Source organism: Malaya genurostris, chromosome 2, assembly GCF_030247185.1.
Source record: "Malaya genurostris strain Urasoe2022 chromosome 2, Malgen_1.1, whole genome shotgun sequence".
Lineage (NCBI taxonomy): Eukaryota > Metazoa > Arthropoda > Insecta > Diptera > Culicidae > Malaya > Malaya genurostris.
In genome coordinates, this window is record NC_080571.1 from 132,961,843 (window position 1) to 132,985,789 (window position 23,947).

Genomic DNA, 23,947 nt, shown 5'->3' on the forward strand with positions numbered 1-23,947 from the left:
TAAAGATATCAAAGGAACGTGTTGGACATATTATTCACGAATATTTGGATATGACAAAGCTTTGTGCAAAATGGGTGCCGCGTGAGCTCACAATCGATCAAAAACAACAACGAATTGATGATTCTGAGCAGTGTTTGGAGCTGTTATATCGAAATTTTTTTCGTCGATATATAACAATGGACGAAACATGGCTCCATCACTTCACTCCGGAGTCCAATCGACAGTTAGCTGAGTGAACTGCACGCGATGAACCGAACCCAAAGCGTGGAAAGACTCAACAATCGGCCGGTAAGGTTATGGCGTCTGTATTTTGGGATTCGCATGGTATAGTTTTCATCGACTACCTTGAAAAGGGAAAAACCATCAACAGTGACTATTATATAGCGTTATTAGAGCGTTTGAAGGACGAAATTTAAAAAAAGGCCTCATTTGAAGAAGAAAAAAGTTTTGTTTCATCAAGACAATGCACCGTGTCACAAGTCGATGAAAACCATGCTGAAATTGAACGAATTGGGTTTCGAATTGCTACCTCATCCACCGTATTCTACAGATTTGGCCCCAGTGACTTTTTCCTGTTCTCAGACCTCAAGAGAATGCTCGCTGGTAAAAAATTTAGAAGCAATGAAGAGGTAATCGCTGAAACTGAGGCCTATTTTGAGGCAAAGGACAAATCGTACTACAAAAATGGTATCGAAAAGTTGGAAGATCGCTATAATCGCTGTATCGCCTCAGATGGCAATTATGTTGAATAATAAAAACGAATTTTGCAAAAAAATGTGTGTTTCTATTAAACGATACGAACTTTTCAGCCGAACTGTTATCACTCGATGCAATTGCCCACTTGCACGCGGCGGGCAGATTCCCCCCCAAACGGCTGGCTATGTCTGCCAGCCATTTTTGCCGGAATTCTGCCAGAAATCCGACAAAAGTCTGGCAACAATGCAACAATCGTTTCCGGCAGAGAATTTCGCCTAGCGATTATAAAAGGTTCTTTTCTGTCGGATTCTTGCCATACAAGATTGGCAGAACCGTTTTAAATCGGTTCTACATTTTAAGCGTCTTGGTTTTATTTTTTCAATAAAAGATAAATATTAAAGGCAATAATTTATTGCCCTCAATATATACTAATCATGGAAAATGTTATTGCCAATAACATTGCTTTCTCACTACCAAACATACCCATATTTCAATCTCATTTACCTCGTCTCAAGATTCGTTTCTTGTACGTACATGCGGGATTGACGAATATCAAATGAAGTCGAATGAAAAAAAAAGAAAAAAAAGAGGAGGGAAATAAATAAGACACGTTCGGCGGAAAAATGACGCAATTTCGCCTGGACAATTTTAACAGCAGCCGGAATGCAGCCAGCCTTCTGACGGTTGCCAGAATTCCTCATAAGCGGGTGGCTGAATAATCAGTAAAATGTGAAAAATACAGGGCAATATAGTCATGGTAACTGCGCCCTTCAATACGGCTGACTTTACATATGCCGGCAAACAGAGATAAAGAAGAAGAAAGACAAGTTTAGAGTACGTGCACTTTTTATGAATTTGAGTGATGTTTCACTAAATTTTGAGTTATATTCAATGAGGGTGTGGCATCTCTGGGTTGCATGTAAGCAGGGCGCATTTTATTTCTAGTAAAATTAAATTAAATGCAATTTTAACTTCCGGCGGAGCTCTCAACGTGTAAACATGTTGCTTCGCACCTAAGACAAGACCTAACAACTGGCTTCTTAAGTACGATTCAGACGGTCCGGCCTCTTCCGTCACCGTCACCGGAACGTCAACGTCCGTCACCGTCATTCTGATTCACACGATCCGGTTTCCTATCCGTGTCCGTCATGTCATTTTCTTACACGTAGAATTTGAAAAACTTAGATTCGCACAATTTTATTCCACTAATACAAAATCTGGGAGCTTTTGAATCCAATCGATCTGTTGTTTTCCTACCTTTTAATCGAAAACTTTCAAAATTAACTAGAAAGAGGAAAAACAAAACAATCAGTTCCACTCAACAACGTACGTTCTTGATAAGTTTAATTACTTATATGTGGTATATTTCGTTTAAGAGTGGGATCTTGACACCGAATACATATATCACACACGCTTAGAAAAAGTTACTCAGAGTTTGAGTACTAGTTACTCATTTTCAAATGATACATGGAAACGTCAAAAATTGAGTAGTTACCATAAAAAATAATGAGTAACTCCTACTCTTAATTTGAGTTTAACGCAAAAACTCGTTTAATGTTACTATTCGCAAGATCAGTCTAAAAGCAGTAATAACCATTTGTAGCAACAAGTTCTATTTTTTGTTAGTGAGATCGCGAATTTCAAGAGTGAGTCGCTTAATACAAACGGTGTTGTGTCTGCAAAAACCACAATTTTTAGACTGTCCTCTTGGTTGTGTCATCGACGCAGTTATTGTGTTCAGAAGGGATCCGTACTGTGCTTCAGAATGGAAACAAATATGCTCAAGTGTGTCATTTATGAGGAACAATTGTCTGATTGGTATCTGAGCAGTACTGACATTTATGTTAAGCTACAATTGACACACTACTCCAAGCGATCGCCACTTGATATGATAGCTCGAAGTTAGAAATCGGAATAATAAATAAACACAGTATGATTATTTTATGTATTGCGTGTCAATTACTTAACATTTTAATACAATACAATTGAAAAAAGAGCAATTTTACGCAAATTTGGCATATGTGGAATAAATTTTCATTCAGAATTTAACTAATTACACTATTTTTGGGTCATGGGCAAATAAAGCATTTTTCAGTAAATGAGTAGATTTTACCCAAAAATCGTTTCCAGCGGAAGAACTCAAATTTGAGTAACTAAGGAGTTACCGACGACACGACCTGCCACTCGACTATCAAAACTGTATCGCAAATTTAATTACCCCTCAGTAACTGGTAATGTCAAAACGGATTTGCTTGAAAAAATGTTGGAACTGGCAACACAAGTTGGTAAGTTATTGATTTTGAAAAACAGTTACCAGTAGCCTTGGTAACTGCATATAGAATGTAAACAAAAACAAGAGATTCTCACTTGAAACGAAACCACTGAGTGTAGTCGGTCGCTGGCAGGTATTAAATTTATTCTTTCAGAGAGTTTTGAGTAATTTTTTTTAAATTTGTATCTTTTTATAGCCAGTCAGATACCTCTAGCTTTGGTTATCAGCTCGATGTTTCTTTCCATAATCTTCTCAAAGTTACGTGTCACAATATCAACAGCGTCAGCGAAGCCAAAGAGCTGTACGTACTTTCGGAAGATCGTGTTGATACGCGCTCTTCGAAGCAATATTGAACAAGAGACAAAAGAATCCAAAACCTTGCCGTAGCCCTCTCTGAGACTTGAAACGGCTCGAGATACTTGGACGTAGCACATTACTCTATCCATCGTTGCTTCGACCAATCACGTCAAATTATACGGAAATCCGCATTCGTGCATAATCTGCCATAGCGATTGTGTCGTATTTCGCTTTGAAGTCAATGGCGCGTTGTATTCTCGATACTCCTGGAGTACTTGTCTCATAACGAATATGTAATTCGTAGTGGCGTACCGTACCGGCAACGAATATTATTGACTAACAAAAATTTGATTTCGGTTGTTTAAGGCAATAAAAACTTCTCGTGTGTTATCTTCAGAGGGAATATATTCATCTAACCGACGACACGACCTGCCACTCGCTTTTAAAACTGTATCGTAAATCGAGCTACCCCTCAGTAACTGGTAATGTCAAAATGATATCTTATGAAAAATGTTTGAAATTGGCAACGCGGTCTGAGAAATTGTTGTTTTCGAATTAACAGTTACAGTAACCCTAGTTACCATTGTTTATCTTTTCACAGCTAGCGGACTGCCAGCTTTTATGCTTAAGTCTAAGTTTTTGGTCAAGACATAGTGCCTGAAGTAATCGTTCTCGGTTTCTTTTTTGCACCAGCTCAATCTAGAGCAACTCGAAAGTTCTCAACGTCGACTGTCGACTGTCGGATCTAGATGTAGATGTATTCTTCTTAGCATCTCTTTAAAGTTCGTACAAACCCGAAACTAAATACTAACCGCTTTGGCGTTTATGTACGGCGTATGCTCAAAGAGTGAAGAAAAATTTATCGAGAGACTAGAATGGTCTGCAACCCATTGAGGCACTAAGATGAAGTGTATAACCCCGAATGTTGGTGATGTGCTGCAATTTCGAAATTCGGTGAAAATTCCTGATCGTGATTGCTGTTATTTTTTTTACTTTTAATGCAAATGTACTAGAACATCTTAAATTATTTATATTTCGAATGTTTTTCGATCCAAATTTTTGTACATGCAACAATAAATAAATAATTAAGGTACCGGTGAAACATGCTGTGATTACAATTACAATCAACTTTAATCTGCGCTAACATTTACCGGTTTATTAGTAAATCATATTTCAAACGTTCGGAATAAATAAAAATGTAGATTCATGAAATCTATATTTGTTGTCCTCGTATTACAGCAAGTCGTTTTGTAAATAAATAGTTCTTGAGCGTTCCTTGTTGGTCGTGAGATAATTTGTTTTGCTACCGATTATCATTAGGCAGATGGTGCTTTCCGTGGAATGATTCTTATAATGAAACTCTTTTTAAACGCCAGTAGAAGCCGAGACAATCAGTGGGCGGCTTGACAGGGACATTATCCTATCATTCAAATATTGTTGATAGATACGTAGAAAGGAAGCAAAAATTAGTGGTAAATATAGGCGGATATTGTGTGGTTACAAACGAATTCATAATAATCAATGCATAGCATGCCATGACCAATTGGGTTGGGTATGACTGCAACAGGTCAATCGTATTATAAAAGAACAGTTTCTGACATTTCATCACGAACAACCATACAGGTAAGAAGTACACCGTTCTGGGTGATTCCGTTTTCGATTAATAGTTGTAAAATACACAATGGCGATCCTGCCAGGAGGCGCAATTGAAATAGCAAAGTTATTCAGAACCATCTCGCATGGAAACGGAATCACCCAAAACGAAACAGAATCTATTCAGATATTGGTACTATTTGGCACGCAGTTTTTCATTTTACATTGATTACGCAATGTTGAAAATGACGGAAATAAGCGGATCACTATGGTCGCGCATCATAAGCGGACCAGGAAGGTCGCGCAATAAAATACATGGATAAAATGATAACAATTTTCATTGAAAAAGGCGGATTCATGAAATCGCGCATCACAGAGCGGATCAGGAAAGTCGCGCAAATATTTAAATGTAAATGAGCGGACCGGAAACGTCGCGCATAAGGAGAGCAGGCAACGTGGCCGTGCAAATAAAAAAAATGAGCGGATTTCAATAATCGCGCATCATAAAGCGGATCATTAGATCGCGCACATTTGCGTTATAAGTAATTTTTAACGATAGAACAATACTCGAATTTATTGTTTTCAGTGGTTTTATTAATTACTTCCGATAGTTCTTTCAACGTGTGAGCACGTTGGTTCGCGGACAGTGTGTTAGAATTTCGAGTGATTCTCAAAAACGAATGAAACTTTTTCGTGTTATAACGCCGCGAGATTCTATCGGTAGTCAAAAACAATAAAGTCCATGTGACTATAAACGAAATCGATGGATGTATGGGCATTGTAATCTTTCCAACCAAACAAAGAAAGAAGGAGAGAAGATTTTAGTAATACAAGAAGTATGTTAACGTATGTAGTGTCCGTATTTCTTGGAAGATTCGATTTGCGCTCAAAATCTTGTTAATAATGACTATGAAAGTACTAGACGATTTAACGGAACAAGGAGAACATTCAACACTAAAATATACTATCTCTCTTGAAAAAAAAAACGTGTTTCGAATCAATAAGTAGAAAAGACCAGAAGCATATAGTTGCAGCATTTTTCTGCATCGACGATCGACAACGGAGTATTTTGGATTAGATACAGGAGACGGCTATGAGGTAGTAACAGTTAAGGTTTTCCCAGCTACTACAAACGGTATTCATTTCGCATCAAATACTGGATGCTTTTCTGTGATACTTGAAAACGCACTGCTGATTGTTTACTGCATATCTGAAGATCCAGAAAATTTATTGATACAGGAACACAAAAATATACCTTGGACAATTTGTTGAGTGCTATCACTTCATACCAGATCTAGGAGTCTTAATTTATTCGAATGGGTTTCATATACGTTACTTTCATTCCGAAATCATAAAAAAATCTATTCAATGTGAATCTAAAGTGTTTTATTTGATTGAAGTGATTGGAATTGCATATTTGCATTTTGCAAAAGTCGCAATTTGTATTAGCGATAATTGTCTGATATACGCAGTATCGATTCAGTGTTTGGACAAGGTAAATCAAGAATTGACGAATAGGGCTTTGAGCCAGGCCAAACAGATGACTTGCCATTTAACAAATGAGGTGAATGCAAGAACGAATCGGTATGTAATAATACAGCAAAACAAAAATCTTTATTATATTATCTATTAATCACCACAAATCAAATATCCGATTTATATCGTTTATGATATCTGATTTCATTCAGATGCATCTGAAAATATGTCTCCTCTTTTGAACGATAGGAAAATGAAACCTAAATTTTTGCACTTTTCTCTGAAATAATTAATAACAATAGTAATGGTTCAATATATTTGTTATAAAAGATTAGTTACCTATCATTATAATGTAAATTTCAATCAGTTTCACTCCTCTAATATAAAAAAAATCATTTCATAAATCATCAAAAGAACAAAGAGCGAGTTTTGAACATTTTCCCTTGCATTTTGCGATACACAATTTCAGAATCCAAGCCAGAGCTGCCATCTTTATTTGAAAAATCTGTATTTGGCGAAAAAAACCAATCTATACAATGTCTATCTCGAAAAATCTGTTTAGTGAGGCCTGGTTTCGCTCCACCTGGTTTAACCCTATGGAACCAAAAAACACAAAAACAGAAAATCTATATTTATCTGTCAGAAAACTTAATTATCTGTATTTGACGGCCCCCTGTCATGACGCCATCTTGATAAGATCTGAATCAGAACTTCAAAATCAGCTTATTGCAAAGTTTTATGGTTCACCTTGTTTATTGCACGAAAATTAGAGATTTTTGGATCGATTCTCACACAATAACTTGTCAATTTACCTAAAATATAGCAGATCATCAAGTGGAGGTAATTTTCACAATTTGAAAGTCACGATGAGTATCAAAACATCGCAGTGTTTGGGGCCCGAAACACGAGGGTCTCAACGTAATCGGTGTACTTTCAAATGGCTGGTGCTTACATACCGGTGTCAGATGGCTGGCATTTTAAGATAACATGTCTGTTTTTCTGTGTCGAGTACAAAAATCGGAATAGTTGGCAGCGCTGATCCAAGCAGTTAGCATATATGATATACACGCTCTTTGAACATAACTCATGGTTTGAGTTGCGATTACTCAAATTCATAAATAGGAACAGTATGTCAAAATTTGAGTATGGATTTGAATAAAGTAAACTTGTTGACATGAGTTCTCTCGCATTTATTCATACATTAGAGTAAGCGTTGAGTTTTTAAACATTTGAGTGAAAAAAATACTTCTTGCAGTTCAGAGCGTTTTCATTCTCGGAATATTCTGATCGAAATAAAGAATGCGAGAATACGTCGTTTTCCATTGCCGTTTCTAGATCCGGTTTTGAAAATCATCGATGAACGAAGAAAAGTTTCTTCATTTTGAGAGTAAGGATCTCAAATTTTGAGTTGAACTTGCTCAAATTTTGAACAAAATATTTTTTTTTATTTTGAGTAGAAATTACTCAAGTTTTGACAATTTCGTCCCTTAACTCAAAAATGAGTAGATAGGTGGTAACTCAAGTTTAGAGTACGTGCACTTTTAATGAATTTGAGTGATGTGTCACTCAATTTTTAGTTATGTTCAATGAGGGTGTATGACAGATAGGACCGAGCAATAGTCAACCATGGTATACACAACTCACAACCACGATGGTAAATTAACAGGTGGAAAAACTCTATGTGCGATTACACGATTATTTAATTGTGAAGATATTATTATTCTAGGCACCCTGATATTTTTTTTCAGAGGAGAAGGTGGATGTGTGGTTACAAACGAATTCATAATAATCAATGCATAGCATGCCATGACCAATTGGGTTGGGTATGACTGCAACAGGTCAATCGTATTATAAAAGAACAGTTTCTGACATTTCATCACGAACAACCATACAGGTAAGAAGTGCACCGTTCTCGGTGATTCCGTTTTCGATTAATAGTTGTAAAATACACAGATATGTTCCATTTTGCTGGATCACCATCACATCCTCATATTGTTATCCCCATAATAACTGGCACATTCTTACGATGAATATATTTTAGCCTAACTTGATATATGTTAAACTGTTTTATTTATAATACATCTTTTAAAGTATTATCTGTTTGTTTATTATGCCGTGCATGGCGACTATTTCGTAGCAACCACAGCAGTGATGCTTGTAAAATATATTTTTATTATTACCTAGGGGTTTTTCAATATTCGATAATTGGCGGTAACTCGCTCACGAACACTTTTTATTCCGATTTTGCTTCGGAGTGTCTGGTCGTGTCGTCGATCTAACTAAGCATTTATCACTTTCAAAATGTTCTCAGAATTACATTCCTCGTTTGAAGTTTTGCTCGAGCTTCCTGGTTTAAAACTAGTCCGCCAAGCGGATTGAATGTAGACTTTTTGATAACTCCAGGTGACCACAGTGTTTGTATAAACTTGGTGGACATATCAGCATTGTTTAAGGTTGTCAAACATTTTGAACGTGCCTGTTCAACGTTGTAATTGCCCTTGCTGGACTGAACTTTGAAGTGCCGATTGGGCTAGATCTATGTAACCGGTAACCAGATTTCGGAGGTGATTTCAAAGCATTTATGAAGTTTTGTTCCAAGCAACTAGCAGCGTTATTAACAATAGCACACACTCCGTCAAGTGATTGCGTTCCATTCGAACGTCGTATGCACTTCCGAATAATGAAAAATACAAATAATGAAAAATTGTAAAAGATTTTACATAATGAAATGTGAAATTATTCCATAGCTGTTTCAAACTGTTTATTTATTTATTCTGGTTCTCCTTGGTAACTAGTTCATAGCAACTGAAACAGTGTTGCTCGAATAGTTAGTTTTTGTCATTTTCAAGGGGTCGCTATATTTATGGTAACTGGTGGTAAATCGCTCACGAACACTTTTTATTCCGATTTTTATTCGGAGTGTCTGGTCGTGTCGTCGGAGTTACTCTAAATAAGAGTTGTTCCACTTTTTCTATAGATGAGTGGGATCTTACTCATTTTTGAGTAATTATTTTCAAGCGTGCACGCTTAGAAAAAGTTACTCAAAGTTTGAGTACTAGTTACTCATTTTCAAATGATACATGGAAACGTCAAAAATTGAGTAGTTATCATCAATGATATTGAGTAACTCCTACTCTAAATTTGAGTTTAACGCAATAGCTCGTTTTTTTGTTACTATTCGCCAGATCAGTCTAAAGGTTGTAATAACCATTTGTAGCAACAGGTTGTATATTTTGTTAGTGAGATCGCGTATTTCGAGGGTGAGTCGCTCAACACAAACGGTGTTGTGTCTGCAAAAACCGGAATGATAAACTCCGTGTTGTACTTTAGAATGAAACCGAATATGCTCAAATGTCATTTATGAGGAATAAGTGTATGATTGGTGCCTGAGCATAACTGATATGTATGTTAATTTGCGATTAACACACTACTACAAGCAACCACCACTTGATATACAAGGTGAGATGAAAAAACTGCAACCAACTTCAGACTGCTGTCATTTCTAAACCGCTCGTCCCACAGCTGTCAGATTTATTCTAGTGACAGCTCATTATATTATTTACAAGCGCACAAAAGCATTTTGGTGGGAATTTTTCAGAAAAAAAGTTATTTGTGATGGAATTCAAGTGTGATAGTGTGATTGCTTTGCATTTGGCTGGAAAACCACAAGTGGCTATCGTTAGAGCCCTCCAGCATTTAAAAGTGAATAAATCTTTTGTGTCTCGTACCATCGCTCGTTACCGTGATACTGGTAGCGTAGCCCGACGTCAAGGAAGTGGACGAAAAAAACAGCAACATCGGCAGAAATGGTTCGAAAAGTGAAGAAGCGAATTGAACGAAATCCGCGTCGCAGTGGCCGAAAAATGGCTCGTGAGCTGAACATATCGCAATATGCCATTCGGCAAATATTGAAAAATGAGCTTGGACTAAAGCCATTGAAGTTCCAAAAAGTGCAAGATCTTACTGATGCGCAAAAAAAAGTTAGACTCGAAAAAGCTAAAGAGTTGCTTCGCTTGGCCGAAAGTGGTGAACTGCCGAATTTGGTTTTCTCCGATGAGAAACCATTCGTTATCCAGCAGTTTGTAAACAAACAAAATGATCGTGTTTACTTGCCAGAGAGGTCAGCTGAAAATTTGCAACTTCGGTTGGCCACCAGAACTCAAAAGCCGGCCATGGTGATGGTGTGGGCCGCCATAACAGCCGATGGTCGCTCGCCGCTCGTATTCATCGACCGTGGGGTCAAAATAAATGCGCAAATCTATCGCGAAAATATTTTGGAGGGAGTTCTGAAGCCCTGGGCACGCAAACATTTCGGCCGCAGACCTTGGACATTCCAACAGGACTCAGCACCATCGCACTCAGCACGCGCCACCCAAGAATGGTTAAGAAATGAGGTTCCTCGCTTCATTTCCACCGCACAATGGCCACCAAAATCTCCGGATGCCAATCCGTTGGACTATTGTGCCTGGGGTATTTTGGAAAGCAAGGTTGGCACTAAAAAATACCAAAGTGTCGATCATCTCAAGCAAGCGCTTCGCCGAGAATGGGACAAAATACCGCAGAGCCACTTTCGGGCAGCGTGTGATGGTTTCATTGGCCGTTTGAAGGCCATAGTTCGTGCCAAAGGTGGCCAATTCGAACAAATCTAAACCGATTCTCAAATTTGATGTTATTTCCGACATTTTTTGCTTTCATTCAATAAAATTTAAAAAAAAATGAAAAAATTATGGCGTTTTACTTTGTTGCAGTTTTTTCATCTCACCTTGTAGTATTGAGTTCAATTACTTAATATTTTAATACAATACACTCAGAAAAGGAGAAATTTTTTTGCAAATTTGTTACACGCAGAAAAATTTATTTTAAATTTTAATATATTACACTTTGAATTCAAAGATATTTTATTTTGAATCAGCGCTTATTTTCATTTTCCTTTGATTCAAATACATTTGATATTTACTTCAAAGCAAATTATTTTTATTTCTACGCACACAGAAATAAACAAAATAAACATTAAATTCAAATATATTGTGTTTTGAATTCAAATATATTTTATTTCCACCTGAATTTCATTTCACTTAGAATCAAATACAATTGTTATTTGATTCAAACAAAATAATTTTGTTTCTAAAATCATTTCACTTGGATTTAAATACAATTGTTATTTGATTCAAAGCAAATTAGTTTTGTTTCTAAAATCAGGCTTTCGGGCGACTGTGTGTAGATTCAATGATGTTTTTTTTTTAATTCAATAAATTGTTATTTGAAAAGAATTTTTGACTAATTATTGTAAATTAAATACTAATTATTGTAAATTAAATTTTTATTTATTGAATGCATTTTGTGCGCTCAGTTGAGTACGGTTGCGGTATTGACTCCTCTGATTCCTTTCGTTCAATAATTTCCAAAAGCTCTACTGTGAAACCGCTGTCTGGAATGAATACAAATGTTAGATAAGAATTCATAACCTACCTATCCTATGAAAGCACTCACTATAGTATCGCACAATTCGATCGATTTCAATCTTAGCCAAAGTTGTGTTAAATTTAATAAAATCAGCCAGTACAAATGTTTGATTCAATGAAAATGTTTTAGAATCAATAATCTCTGGCATTTGATTCAAGGACGAAAAATTTCAATCCAAGAATTTGAATCTAAGGCTCAGTACATTTAATTCAATTAAACTCAAGCGTCAACATATTATCTTATTCGAATCTATTCAACGACATATTTGATTCAAATACATTTAATGTACTGTAACAAGCATTTGAATCAAATACATTTTTGATTTGTTTCAATAAAATTTGGAAATTTGAATCCATATCTCAATATATTTGAATCTAATATACTTTGCCACACTAAATTTGATTCAAAAAGTGTTTTATTAGATTTAAATTTTAGTTCAAAAATTGTTTTATTTGATTCAAAAAATTGTTTGAAGTTGACTTAAAGACTCAATATATTAGAATCTAATGTGTTCTATTTCCCTGCGTGTATATGTGAAATAAAATTTCACTCAAAATTTGAGTGATAGTTACTCTATTTTTGGTACATGTACAAATAAAGTATTACTCAGTAAATGAGTAGATTTTATCCAAATATCGTTTCCAGTGGAAGAACTCAAATTTGAGTAACTTCGGAGTTACTCTAAATTAGAGTTGTTCCACTTTTTCTGTAGATGAGTGAGATCTTACTCATTTTTGAGTAACTATTTTTAAGTATGCACGCTTAGAAAAAGTTACTCAGAGTTTGAGTACTTGCTACTCATTTTCAAATGATACATGGAAACGTCAAAAATTGAGTAGTTATCATCAATGATATTGAGTAATTCCTACTCTAAATTTGAGTTTAACAACTCGTTTTTTGTTACTATTCGCAAGATCAGTCTAAAAGCTGTAATAATCATTTGAAGCAACAGGTTGTATATTTTGTTAGTGAGATCGCCAATTTCGAGGGTGAGTCGCTCAACACAAACGGTGTTGTGTCTGGAAAAACCGGAATGATAAACTCCGTATTGTGCTTTAGAATCGAAATAATATGCTCTATGGTGCCTGAGCATAACTGACATGTACACTCAAATAAAAATTCACGTTCGATTCACTTGAAAAATCACGTAGAATGGTTTCAAATGTCAAATTGAATATTTTACGTGACGAAAATGAATGTTATACGAGCATCCCCTAAAATGAATAGAGTCATCACATAAGGTTTACGTGAATTGACCAAATGCCAAACAATCTGCGTGAATTTCCAGTGTGAAAAACTCCATTTTGAAAATGGCGAGCAGTGGCCCTCGAAGTGTAAGTAGTGTAAATATTTGCGAGAAAAGTTATTTAATTACAATTTTTTACTCCATCGACCGGACCATTCCAGTATGAAAGTTTCCATGTGTTCAACTGGACCGAGTGCCTGCGTGAGTCCGGAAGTTTACCCGCTCCGGCCGAATGCTTCAAACAGGCCGTCGGTATGAAGCTAGAGACACTGGAACCATGTAATGCGACTTCAACCTGCATCGATAGTGTTGTGGGAGTTCTTGGATCTCGACTTCGGCTTCGGTTGGATGGCAGTGACAACATAAACGATTTCTGGAGGCTTGTCGATTTCAGATACCACGACGTTATTAGTTGCTTTTTAGGCCATTGGAATTATATGACAATTTTCTGAAATAAATGTTTTATATTTCATGTCATTTTTCATTTCATAGATTTATATCAAAATCTGGAATCTCCCTTTTGACTTCAACCAATAATATAAAATAGTAACTTTCTGGTATCTAAATTTGATATGAACTAATAGGTAAGTGTGATATGAACAGTTTATTACATTTTACCTATGAAACACGTAACTTTTACTGGATTATGCATTAAACAGCTTTTAAATGCCAGTCCATTAAAAACAACGTGAAAAGTAGGGTGGAAAATATTCACATAACTTTTCACGTAACTATAATATGATTATTATTTTGAGTGTATGTTAATTTGCGATTGACACACTACTCCAAGCGATCACCACTTGATATAGTATTGAGTTCAATTACTTAATATTTTAATATAATACACCCAGAAATGATTTTTTTGCAAATTTGGTATATGTGAAATAAAATTTCACTCAAAATTTGAGTGATAGTTACTCTATTTTTGGTACATGTTCAAATAAAATATTACTGAGTAAATGAGTAGATTTTACCCAAATATCGTTTCCAGTGGAAGAACTCAAATTTGAGTAACTTCGGAGTTTCTCTAAATTAGAGTTGTTCCACTTTTTCTGTAGATGAGTGAGATCTTACTCATTTTTGAGTAACTATTTTTATATGTATATACATAGCAAATGTCAGCTCAATTAGGCTCCCTTACAACCACAGCTCTCTTACAACCACAAATGCAAATGAGATTGGTTTGTTTTCATCAGGAAACGAAAGCATTAAACACAATTCAGACGATCAATCAACTTCGATCGACGTCCAGATTGATATATTAATTTTTTTTAGCCGAATATTGGTCACGTATCCGACGTTAAAAAGTTCCGTGATCTTGACGTAGTGTCCTTTCATATGAATTGCTTACAATCAATGCTGTTGTTCCGTAATCGTTCCATTCAGGTGATAGTCGCTTGATGCTGGTGTGAATCGCTTTTACATATTGTTTTGTTTTCATCAGGAAACGTGTTGGCCACTCATTTTTCAGTAGGGCCACCGTTCATTTTTCACCGGGCATAGAAACCTCAATACCGTAATCATCAGGGTTCACAGATTAATCTGTATTTCACAGATTTTCAATTTTCTGCACAGATTTTAAAAATAACACAGATTTTTACAGATTTCTGAAAATGATCACAGATTTTCACAGATTCTGGAAAAAATTTGACAGATTTTGACAGATTTTTAAAATCGAGCACAGTTTAGCACCAAAAAGTACAGAGCGGTAGAGGAAAAAGGTACAGAGCGTGTTGATAGTGAGAACTGAGACCTGTTTTTTTGTTGCTTTCACCAAATTGATTTCGATCTGCTATTATGGTAGGGGAGAAACGGACACAGATTTTCACAGACAGGTTTTTGGCTTGATCACAGGTTTTGGAAAAAATGACCTGGCATCATACACTAAGAAAAGAACCATAGTAACCGTAACCTGTTTTTCATTGTCATTTCAACTATACGCTTAAAAAGTGTCAACAATCATGATATATGACTATTCACCATTTGTATTGTATAAATTACTAGACAACAAAGACTACGACTTGACTAAATCTCAACATCTCATCTCAAATATAAGAACAAATAGTTAAAATCACAATTTCTAGTAAGGTGAAATTGCTCTCGAGCCTTGATATATATGAGAAGCGAAATAGTTATTGCTACTAGTAAATATGTTCACAATATAATAATGTTACCATTAATAGATACATGGTTTAAAAGACGATTATGAAGTTTGAAAACACTATTCATGTAGTCCATATCAACAGAATTTATGTAGTAAACACATTATCGTATAATGTTTTTCAAACTACTATGCATTACATTTGTGCTGACTATACAAATTGTCAATGAACGGGTGTACTGTTATTGTCACATAAAGTTACAATTTAGCAGAAAATTTCGTACATAGGTAACACATCAGTGATGGATTTGAACAAAATATTCTATATTGTGACTGTGTACTTTGGTAGGTAAAGTTTGTAGCCTTACTAGTTTCCGTCGTTGAAATTCAATTTTTCAACCATTTTTCCGGCAACGGTTATGTTTTCCAGTGAAATCAACATCTCGTATACGGTTTATAATTCATTATCGGTCGCTGTAGAAACAACATCAAGCGATTGATGAAAAGGAAGATTATCATTTGATTCCCGGATTCAATTCGCTCGAATCCGACGGAAAATCGCAGGTGGGTATCGAGGTTTGCATCTGGACTTGGCTAATAATTTCTTTCCTGCTGCCAATTCCTGCTTCAGGAAAAACTCCACCGGACAGAGCCTTGGATCAACTGATACTATCAAGCAATGCTAAGCAATATTTCACCAGGTATATTATCATTTGATTTGATGCGAAAATAAAATAGAGTTTAATGAAATTATATCTTTTGGAAACCGAAAAAAGTCAAGTTTGGATAGAAATGCTTAGTGCGACCACAGTGTGTAACACAACAGTTCATTCTTCTCGAAAAACTAAACACACTTTCGAGTTTGCAGTTATTTAAAAAAAAATCTTTTTTGGTTACACTTTATTTCCTAAAAAGAAAAACGTCTTGATGCTGATTTTAATTACACATTGCTGCCACTATAACCTTTATTAAAAATGAGATTGAAAAAAGTGAAACATTCTTCGAAAATTTTCATTTTCATTGGTGATCTAAAATAATACATTTCAATAAACTTTTCTGATTTTCTTTATACTTGGCATCATTGCTCGCGTACCCTGTAAAAATTGTTTCTTTTCACATTGTGCGGGTAGCAACATCAAAATCAGCCAATCAGAAACTGGTCCATTTTGGAACAAAAGCAACCCCCCCAGTTGTCAGGTCTTGTCTTAGGCTGATGTCAGAGTGGAAGCTGGAAGCTGAGCTGAGCTGGTATTTGACATAAGCATATGAGAAGCGAGAAACATGTTTACGATATAACAAAGTGGGGTTGTCAGAGTGAGTGCTGAGCGGAGCTGAGCTGAAAGCGTTTGAAAACAGGTAGAGCGAGATTGTTATTCTCGATCATCTTTCCTGCTTGAATTTTTGTTGGTTTCACTTTATTACAAACCGAAAATAATGGAAATAGATGCAGAGCTATTAATTAATGAAGTTTTTTCACGTCCGCCCTTATGGAATCCACTAGATAAAAGTAACCGCAACAGAATTAAGGTGGATCATAATAAAGATGATGAAACTCGCCATTTTTACGACTTTGCAGATTTATTGGATGTATTCCAATAACTTTCTTTTTTCCGAAAAAGTGATTGTGAACGGTTGGAGAAACGAAAAATTTTTCATCAGACGAGTTCATGTATATTTATGATTGTCAGTTTCTAAACAAACTTTTATAGCGTTCAGTCTGACATCCTCCCGCTTCTAATCAAGCTTAAACAAGTTTAGCTTCCAACCCAGCTCAGCTTCCAGCTTCCACTCTGACATCAGCCTTAGGGTCCCAGCCCTGTCAAGTTTATACACCAGCAAAAAAAAAATGCAATTTTTCTGCTCAAATTTTCAATCATTATTATGTATTTATCTATGTAATAGCTTTAAATGGTTGCTTAAGGTTTTACTTGTGAAATATTAGAAATGCTAGTCCTTACAAAAAGGATTAATAACATTGTTCAACTAATTCCCGAATCATTTGCCTAATTCCAGATTATAAAAAATTGAATGATTTAGTATAATTAACGTTTAAGTGCTGCTTTAATCTCATTCAGTAACATTGATCCAATAACAATTTTTTCACAATTAACAGTCAGTATACATTCCGTCATCTTATTTATTTGTAACACGATTAATACTAGGCTTGACGAATTCATCGTTTGACCAGCAAAAAATAACTGATTCACTTCGGTACTCTGGATGTTTGCCACATTGGCCGTTTCATAAATGCGCTGATGCAATGAACCATTCGCAATCGACAAAGCAGGATTAAGTTCTACACTGCAGAAATGTTCTGTCATACCTCTAAGTTTTGCACGTTCAGTTGCAAATAATGATACCGATATCGAAATTGACCGAACTAGCTCCCCAACAGGGATTTTGAGAATAACGCTGCTGCTTCCACTATTTGACATTATTTCAAAGCTTACTGGTTGGGTCGAATCGTTAGAATCTAGTCCCAAAACACCCATTTTCGATTGTTGTATATTTAGTACATCAATCGGTGGAAACTCGTTCAACATCATGCCAGGAGGCAGATTTTTCTGGCTGAGTTTAATATCTTCTAACTTGTTGGGACCATAATTGGTAAAAATTAATTCAACTGAAATCATCCTGGCTGAATACAAATGAGGAGCACGCGTGAAGCGATAGGTAATTCCAAGACCAAATCCATTGACTCTATTTAGCAGCTCGCTACAACACGTAGAAATATAACTGGGACCAACTAAATCGATTTCGCATTGCGTTTGGATTTTTGTCGTCGCCCCAATCATAGGAGTTAAAAATCCAGCCAATGAAGGAGTCATAATCGGACCTATTGGTAGAATATCGTCGAGATTCAGAAGTAGGTCAACATTTTTATTATTCAGTTGTTTTTCTGTCTCAGTTTGAGATCTGTCGCACGATTTTCTTCTTAAAAGTTCATTATTTGCAAATTTTGAGCTCGGTGCGCTAGAACAACTTTCACTATTATCACTTGTTGAGCTGTTGTAACTGTCGTTACCACTGTTGCTGTTATCACTTTCCAATGATTCGAATCTAGCGTCAAAGGCACCATCTACTTCATTATACTGGTTTTCAGTTCTTGCATTTTTATTTGCTTCATATGCTGATACAGAACTAAATCTTGAAGAAGATTCTGTAGAACTTCCAGAAGTTGAACTTGATCCGGATTCACTTTCATCTTCCGATGAGCTTTTCTCAGATTGTGAGTAAAACGATTTTAACTTTGGACACCTTTTTTCTTTTGATTTGCCTTCTAATAGACTTTGATCTTTGATATCAGTTTGTATTGTATGTACGGGTTGCCCATATTTTGTTGTTAATTCGACGAAGCGAACAGAACTATCTGGTGCTACCTCTGGAAATGACGGTAAATCTTGGTATCCATTGGCTCTCATGTTCAAAAAATGCGAAAGCGAACCGAGCTGAAAGTGCTTTCTACCGTTGTATTTACTTTCTAGCGTTGGAGCTTGCTTTTTAACAAGAAAAATATTTCTTGCATTTTTTGCTAAAGTAGTTTGTTTCCCACTGGAAGGAAACATTAAATGTTTTAAAAATCTTGCTCGATCTCTAATGTCGTAGTTTTGGTCGTATCGTGCCATATTGAATAAGTACTGCCAAAGTAACTCAGTTTGTTCTGGATTATTAAGATACAGTTTCATAGCTAAATTCAAAATTTGCAATTTAACAATATCTTCTTCGTCAATAAAGGTTTTAGCTAGTTTACGAAGTACATCAGGGGCTATTTTTGGAACCTTTGTGTTGTATTCTCCTATTAACCAAAGAATAGAAGCACGAGCGGCAGGAACCTGAATGAAGCCAAGTAGTTTAGCCATTTGCGTTATAATATCAAAATGTTCTTCCTTTTGCGTTTGTAAAAGTTTCTTTATGACAACTACGCTTTCCGCAACCACATATTCTAGGAAAAATAAAATGAATTATTTAGGCCGGATTAAGGAAAACAGCATTACCATCTTTGTTAGATAACAGATGAACCAACCCACTCAAACAAGTATCAGTAACTTCTTTTATTGAAGCTGCACATCTACCTATAGCTTGAATGGTCGAAGCAACAAAATCCTTATCATTGCTGCTGATGTATGCTTGAAATTCACGTAAAATTACCGCAATGCTAGTCTCAGTTGCCAGACTTGTTAAAATATCCAGTTTCATTAGTTTAATATGAGTTTGATCGCTGGTACGCACAAAGAAAGATTTTAGATATTGTTCAAAGATAGATTTTCTCTCCGCAGACATTGATGCGATGCATGTTAAGACCACGCTTTGTACTTCTTTATGACTTCGAAGCAAACGAATCAAAGCTTTCGCCACGATAATCACCTCATTCTTAGGAGCAATGTGATGATACAGTTGTGCAACCGCCATCACGACAGATGCATTGCGACTTTGAAGCAAAGGTTTTGTTTGGCGCAACAACAGACGATGATCGATATCTAATGAATATGTTTTCTTTGCCGGATTGAAAATATTTTTTCCTTGCTTTGATTCTGAAAGTTCTTCATCATAGAAAGGTTGTTCGTCGTTCTCCTCAAAATAATCCTGCAACAAAAAACGGTATGACCACCTAATCCGAACAGACTATTAAACATACATCTATATTTGGATCAAGAAACTGCGTCCTGGCATATCTCGTTAACATGTTGATAATTAAAACCTGCCCCCATTCGTCAACATCTACAAGTAGATTACACAACTTACGATAATTTTTATGAATAAGATCTGTTCGTTCCGGACAAACATCTTCGAACGCCATTACAGCTGATCCAACAACTAATGTCGTCCTATCGGAAAGTAATTTTTCGATAACACCGATCAATTCGTTCTTTTGTTCAGGATCTAAGTTGTAAAGTTTCGGTATGGCGTGTGCGGCAGTTTTTCGAACATATGGACTCATATCCGTAGCCGAATCTCTAATGGCTAACATCACAATCGGCACAATCATGGATACTCTAATACTAGAAAGAACTCGTAAAGCACTTGCCCGGATTAGTTGATTGGGATCTTTCAAAGCTCGCTGGAAAGTTGAAATTGATAAAAGAGCAAGATCCTGCTGTTCTTCAGCATAACGAACTAAATAGACGTATACAAGCTTTTTAACTTCAATATTCTTCGAAACTACATTTTTTACGACAGCTGGAAATAAATCAGATGCATCCCGACCTTTTGCAATCATTCCGATAATTCGCTTCATAGCTTCTAGTTTCAGGCTGTCTTTATTACTATCGAGCATTTGCTTCAAATCGTCATGCCTATAAGTAAAAATTCGATCAATATCTACTTGCAAAACACTTTTTTTTATCACTTCTTGTAATCGGCATGGAAAAATCCGCCTTCGTTTGCGTATTCCACAACATCAATGTGATCGTTCTCGTATGCATTAGCTTTTGTCAAAGCACTAACTCCAGTTGTTGCAGAACCAGATATCATATTTAAAACGATGTTTATTATTTTCGATATACAAGCTGAGACAATTAGGTTTTTTATCGTGACGACACAAATGAACAAAATATTCATCCTTGACAGTTCAGCGGTACTCACCAGAGATGCCAGGTAAAAATTTCAAATATCTGCAGACAGGGTCTGTAAATCTGAAAAAAAATCTGCAGTCAGCAAATACGTCTTGCTGGCAGCAATTTCTCTATAGAGTATGACACACAAAACTGACTTGGCGAGCAAAAAAAAAAAAAAAGGTCACGGAAATTTCAAAAGTCTGTACATATAGCTGCGAGAATTTCAAAAATCTGCAAAAGTCTGCGAGAATTTCAAAAGTCTGTAAAAGTCTGCACAACTAAAAATGTCTGCAGCACTACACCCAAAATCTGCAGATTTACAGACAAATCTGCAGACCTGGCATCTCTGGTACTCACGCTTAGAAAAAGTTACTCATAGTTTGAGTACTACGTACTCATTTTCAAATGATACATGGAAACGTCAAAAATTGAGTATATACACGCTTACTTGTGGCTACCCAAAATTGAGTCAAAAGTCACTCAATTTCGTAAAAACTACACCTACCCAAAATTGAGTACAGTGAGTATTACGCAATTTTGGGTAAATATGCTTTTCGCAAAATTTGAGTAGAATTTACTCTCTTTTGTTGACATTTGTAAATATGTGGAAGATCAAATTTTTAAGAAATAACTACGTTTTATTGCAATACCCACATGTGAAATAGGTTTAATTCAATGTATCCGGAACAGTTCTGCTTCTCTCGGCATCAATCCACCAAGCAACCACCAACGGGACGTTTGAAATCTATTCGTAGTTCAAATGTATTTTTATTGCATAATGTAAAAATGCATTTTTTATGTATTTTACTTACCAGCTAGAGCCTCACACGACTCGCTGTATATAACACTTTTAATTTTATCCATCCGGAAAAACTTGAAAATGTCGGATGGCACGGTTAAGTTACTTTGACACAGTGACAGTTTTAAATTCTACTCATTTTTTGACATCTGTTCACAGTTGTTGAAAATGAGTACTTTCGATTCACTCACTGGGTAGCCACAAGTAAGCGTGTAGTTACCATAAATAATAATAAGTAACTCTTACTCTAAATTTGAGTTTAACGCAAAAACTCGTTTTTATGTTACTATTCGCAAGATCAGTCAAAAAGTTGTAATAACCAGTTGTATCAACAGGTTCTATTTTTTGTTAGTGAGATCGCGTATTTCAAGAGTGAGTCGCTTAACACAAACGGTGTTGTGTCTGCAAAAACCACAATTTTTAGACTGTCCTCTTGGTTGTCCCATCGACGCAGTTATTAGCGGCCCTTACACGATCATTAAAAGTGTCATTACTAAAAAGTAATGGCACTTTAATGATCGTGTAAGGTCTACGAGTTCAGTAATGACACGAGTAATGATGGAATTCCGGATTTTCCATCATTACCAACATAACTTCTTCTTCTTATTTTTTTAGTGGAAGTGCTGAATATCTTTAGAACTATACGCGAAAAAATGACAAAGTGTAGATTTAAATTGTTAATATTTCATTAACCTTAACGTTTCAATAGCAAATCAAATTTATTTTCAGCTAAACGAAAATAAAAATATTGCTATTGCTGGAGTAGTTACTGTGGCTGACAGTTTCACCAGCATGCCTAGATTTAAGTCCCATACTAGGATTCTAAATTTAAGCTAGCGAGAAATGAAATCTCCCGCATCGTCGAGCTCCCGGGTTGCGACATCGAATCATAAAATCCGTTAGAAATAAGAGCAACGACCGATGTCGTCGTTTAAAGGGCTAAAATAAAATATTGTAAGCACTTATCTCGGGCAGGGCTATGACCTCCTCAAAAAAGTAAGGATTTGCATAAAACACATGCCTCGAGACAAGTGAATGACCTCCTTGAAGGGAGGAGAAACAGCTTGATTTAACTTGTCGTAGTTGGGATCGCAAGCTGGGCAACGTAAGGAAAAGAAGGAAATAAGGGTCGTTGAATGCCTGTGTTCTCTCTCTTCCTTATAGCATAACCACGCATGCGCACAACCCTAGGAAGGTAAGAAACACGAAATTCAGGCTTATGCGCAAGCGCGGAATAAATTAAGAATTAACATTAAACGTAAGTCTTTTCTAACTTGTAGTATATAAGGAAAAATTGTTATCAATAAATTGTAGTAGCAGTACAAAAGTGAAACTCTTAAATCGTAAAAGAAAGAAAGAACCCCACATTGTTTGGTGGCTTAATCCAGAGAGGAAAATTCAAAAGAGTTTTACCTAAGTAAAAAGTGCTACCCAGGTCTTCGAAGACCTGAAAAGTGAAGAACTATTGTGGCGCTAGTTAAGCGCAAAAGTGAAGTAGCCTAAGTAAGGCACGCTAAAGTTCTTCGAACTATTGTGGCCCTAGTTAAGCGCAAAAGTGAAGCAGCCTAAGTAAGGCACGCTTAAGTTCTTCGAACTATTTTGGTGCTAGTTAAGCGCAAAAATTAATCAGCCTAAGTAAGGCACGCTAAAGTTCTTCGAACTATTGTGGTGCTAGTTAAGCGCAAAAGTGAAGCAGCCTAAGTAAGGCACGCTAAAGTTCTTCGAACTACTGCGGCGCTAGTTAAGCGCAAAAAGTGAAGCAGCCTAAGTAAGGCACGCTAAAGCTCTTCGAACTATTGTGGCGCTAGTTAAGCGCAAAAGTGAAGCAGCCTAAGTAAAGCACGCTAAAGTTCTTCGAACTATTGTGGCGCTAGTTAAGCGCAAAAGTGAAGCAGCCTAAGTAAGGCACGCTAAAGTTCTTCGAACTATTGTGGCGCCAGTTAAGCACCAAAAGTGAAGCCTAGCCTAAGTAAGGCACGCTAAAGTTCTTCGAACTATTGTGGCGCTAGTTAAGCGCAAAAAGTGAAGCGCAGCCTAAGTAAGGCACGCTAAAGTTCTTCGAACTATTGTGGCGCTAGTAAAGCGCAAAAAGTGGAGCGTAGCCTAAGTAAGGCACGCTAAAGTTCTTCGAACTATTGTGGCGCTAGTTAAGCGCAAAAAGTGAAACGTAACCTAAGTAAGGCACGCTAAAGTTCTTCGAACTATTGTGGCGCTAGTTAAGCGCAAAAGTGAAGCAGCCTAAGTAAGGCATGCTAAAGTTCTTCGAACTATTGTGGCGCTAGTTAAGCGCAAAAGTGAAGCAGCCTAAGTAAGGCACGCTAAAGTTCTTCGAACTATTGTGGCGTTAGTTAAGCGCGAAAGTGAAGCAGCTCAAGTAAGGCACGCTAAAGTTCTTCGAACTATTGTGGCGCTAGTTAAGCACAAAAGTGAAGCAGCCTAAGTAAGGTAC

The 23,947-nt window shown here is 36.3% G+C and overlaps 1 protein-coding gene and 1 long non-coding RNA gene across 3 annotated transcripts; one reads left to right on the top strand and one right to left on the bottom strand.

Moving 5' to 3' along the window:
* The first annotated feature begins 15,256 nt into the window (after nucleotides 1-15,256).
* Nucleotides 15,257-15,882, top strand: LOC131432828 (uncharacterized). The gene is made up of 3 exons (XR_009229975.1): nucleotides 15,257-15,493; nucleotides 15,575-15,708; nucleotides 15,776-15,882. It is a non-coding gene; the product is annotated as an uncharacterized LOC131432828 (long non-coding RNA).
* A 1,104-nt stretch (nucleotides 15,883-16,986) lies between these two features.
* Nucleotides 16,987-20,694, bottom strand: LOC131429872 (AP-3 complex subunit beta-2). Of its 2 annotated transcripts, XM_058594304.1 has the most exons (4): nucleotides 20,492-20,692; nucleotides 19,781-20,438; nucleotides 19,140-19,728; nucleotides 16,987-19,087 (listed from the first exon to the last, which is right to left on the bottom strand). In XM_058594304.1, exons 1-4 carry the CDS (start codon nucleotides 20,614-20,616, stop codon nucleotides 17,187-17,189), a joined length of 3,273 nt encoding a protein of 1,090 aa, XP_058450287.1. In that variant the 5' UTR covers nucleotides 20,617-20,692; the 3' UTR covers nucleotides 16,987-17,186. The 2 variants fall into 2 exon arrangements, with proteins under 2 accessions (XP_058450287.1, XP_058450288.1); XM_058594305.1 differs by lacking the exons at nucleotides 16,987-19,087; nucleotides 19,140-19,728 and having other exon boundaries at nucleotides 19,773-19,863; nucleotides 19,928-20,438; nucleotides 20,492-20,694.
* Nucleotides 20,695-23,947: the final 3,253 nt, after the last annotated feature.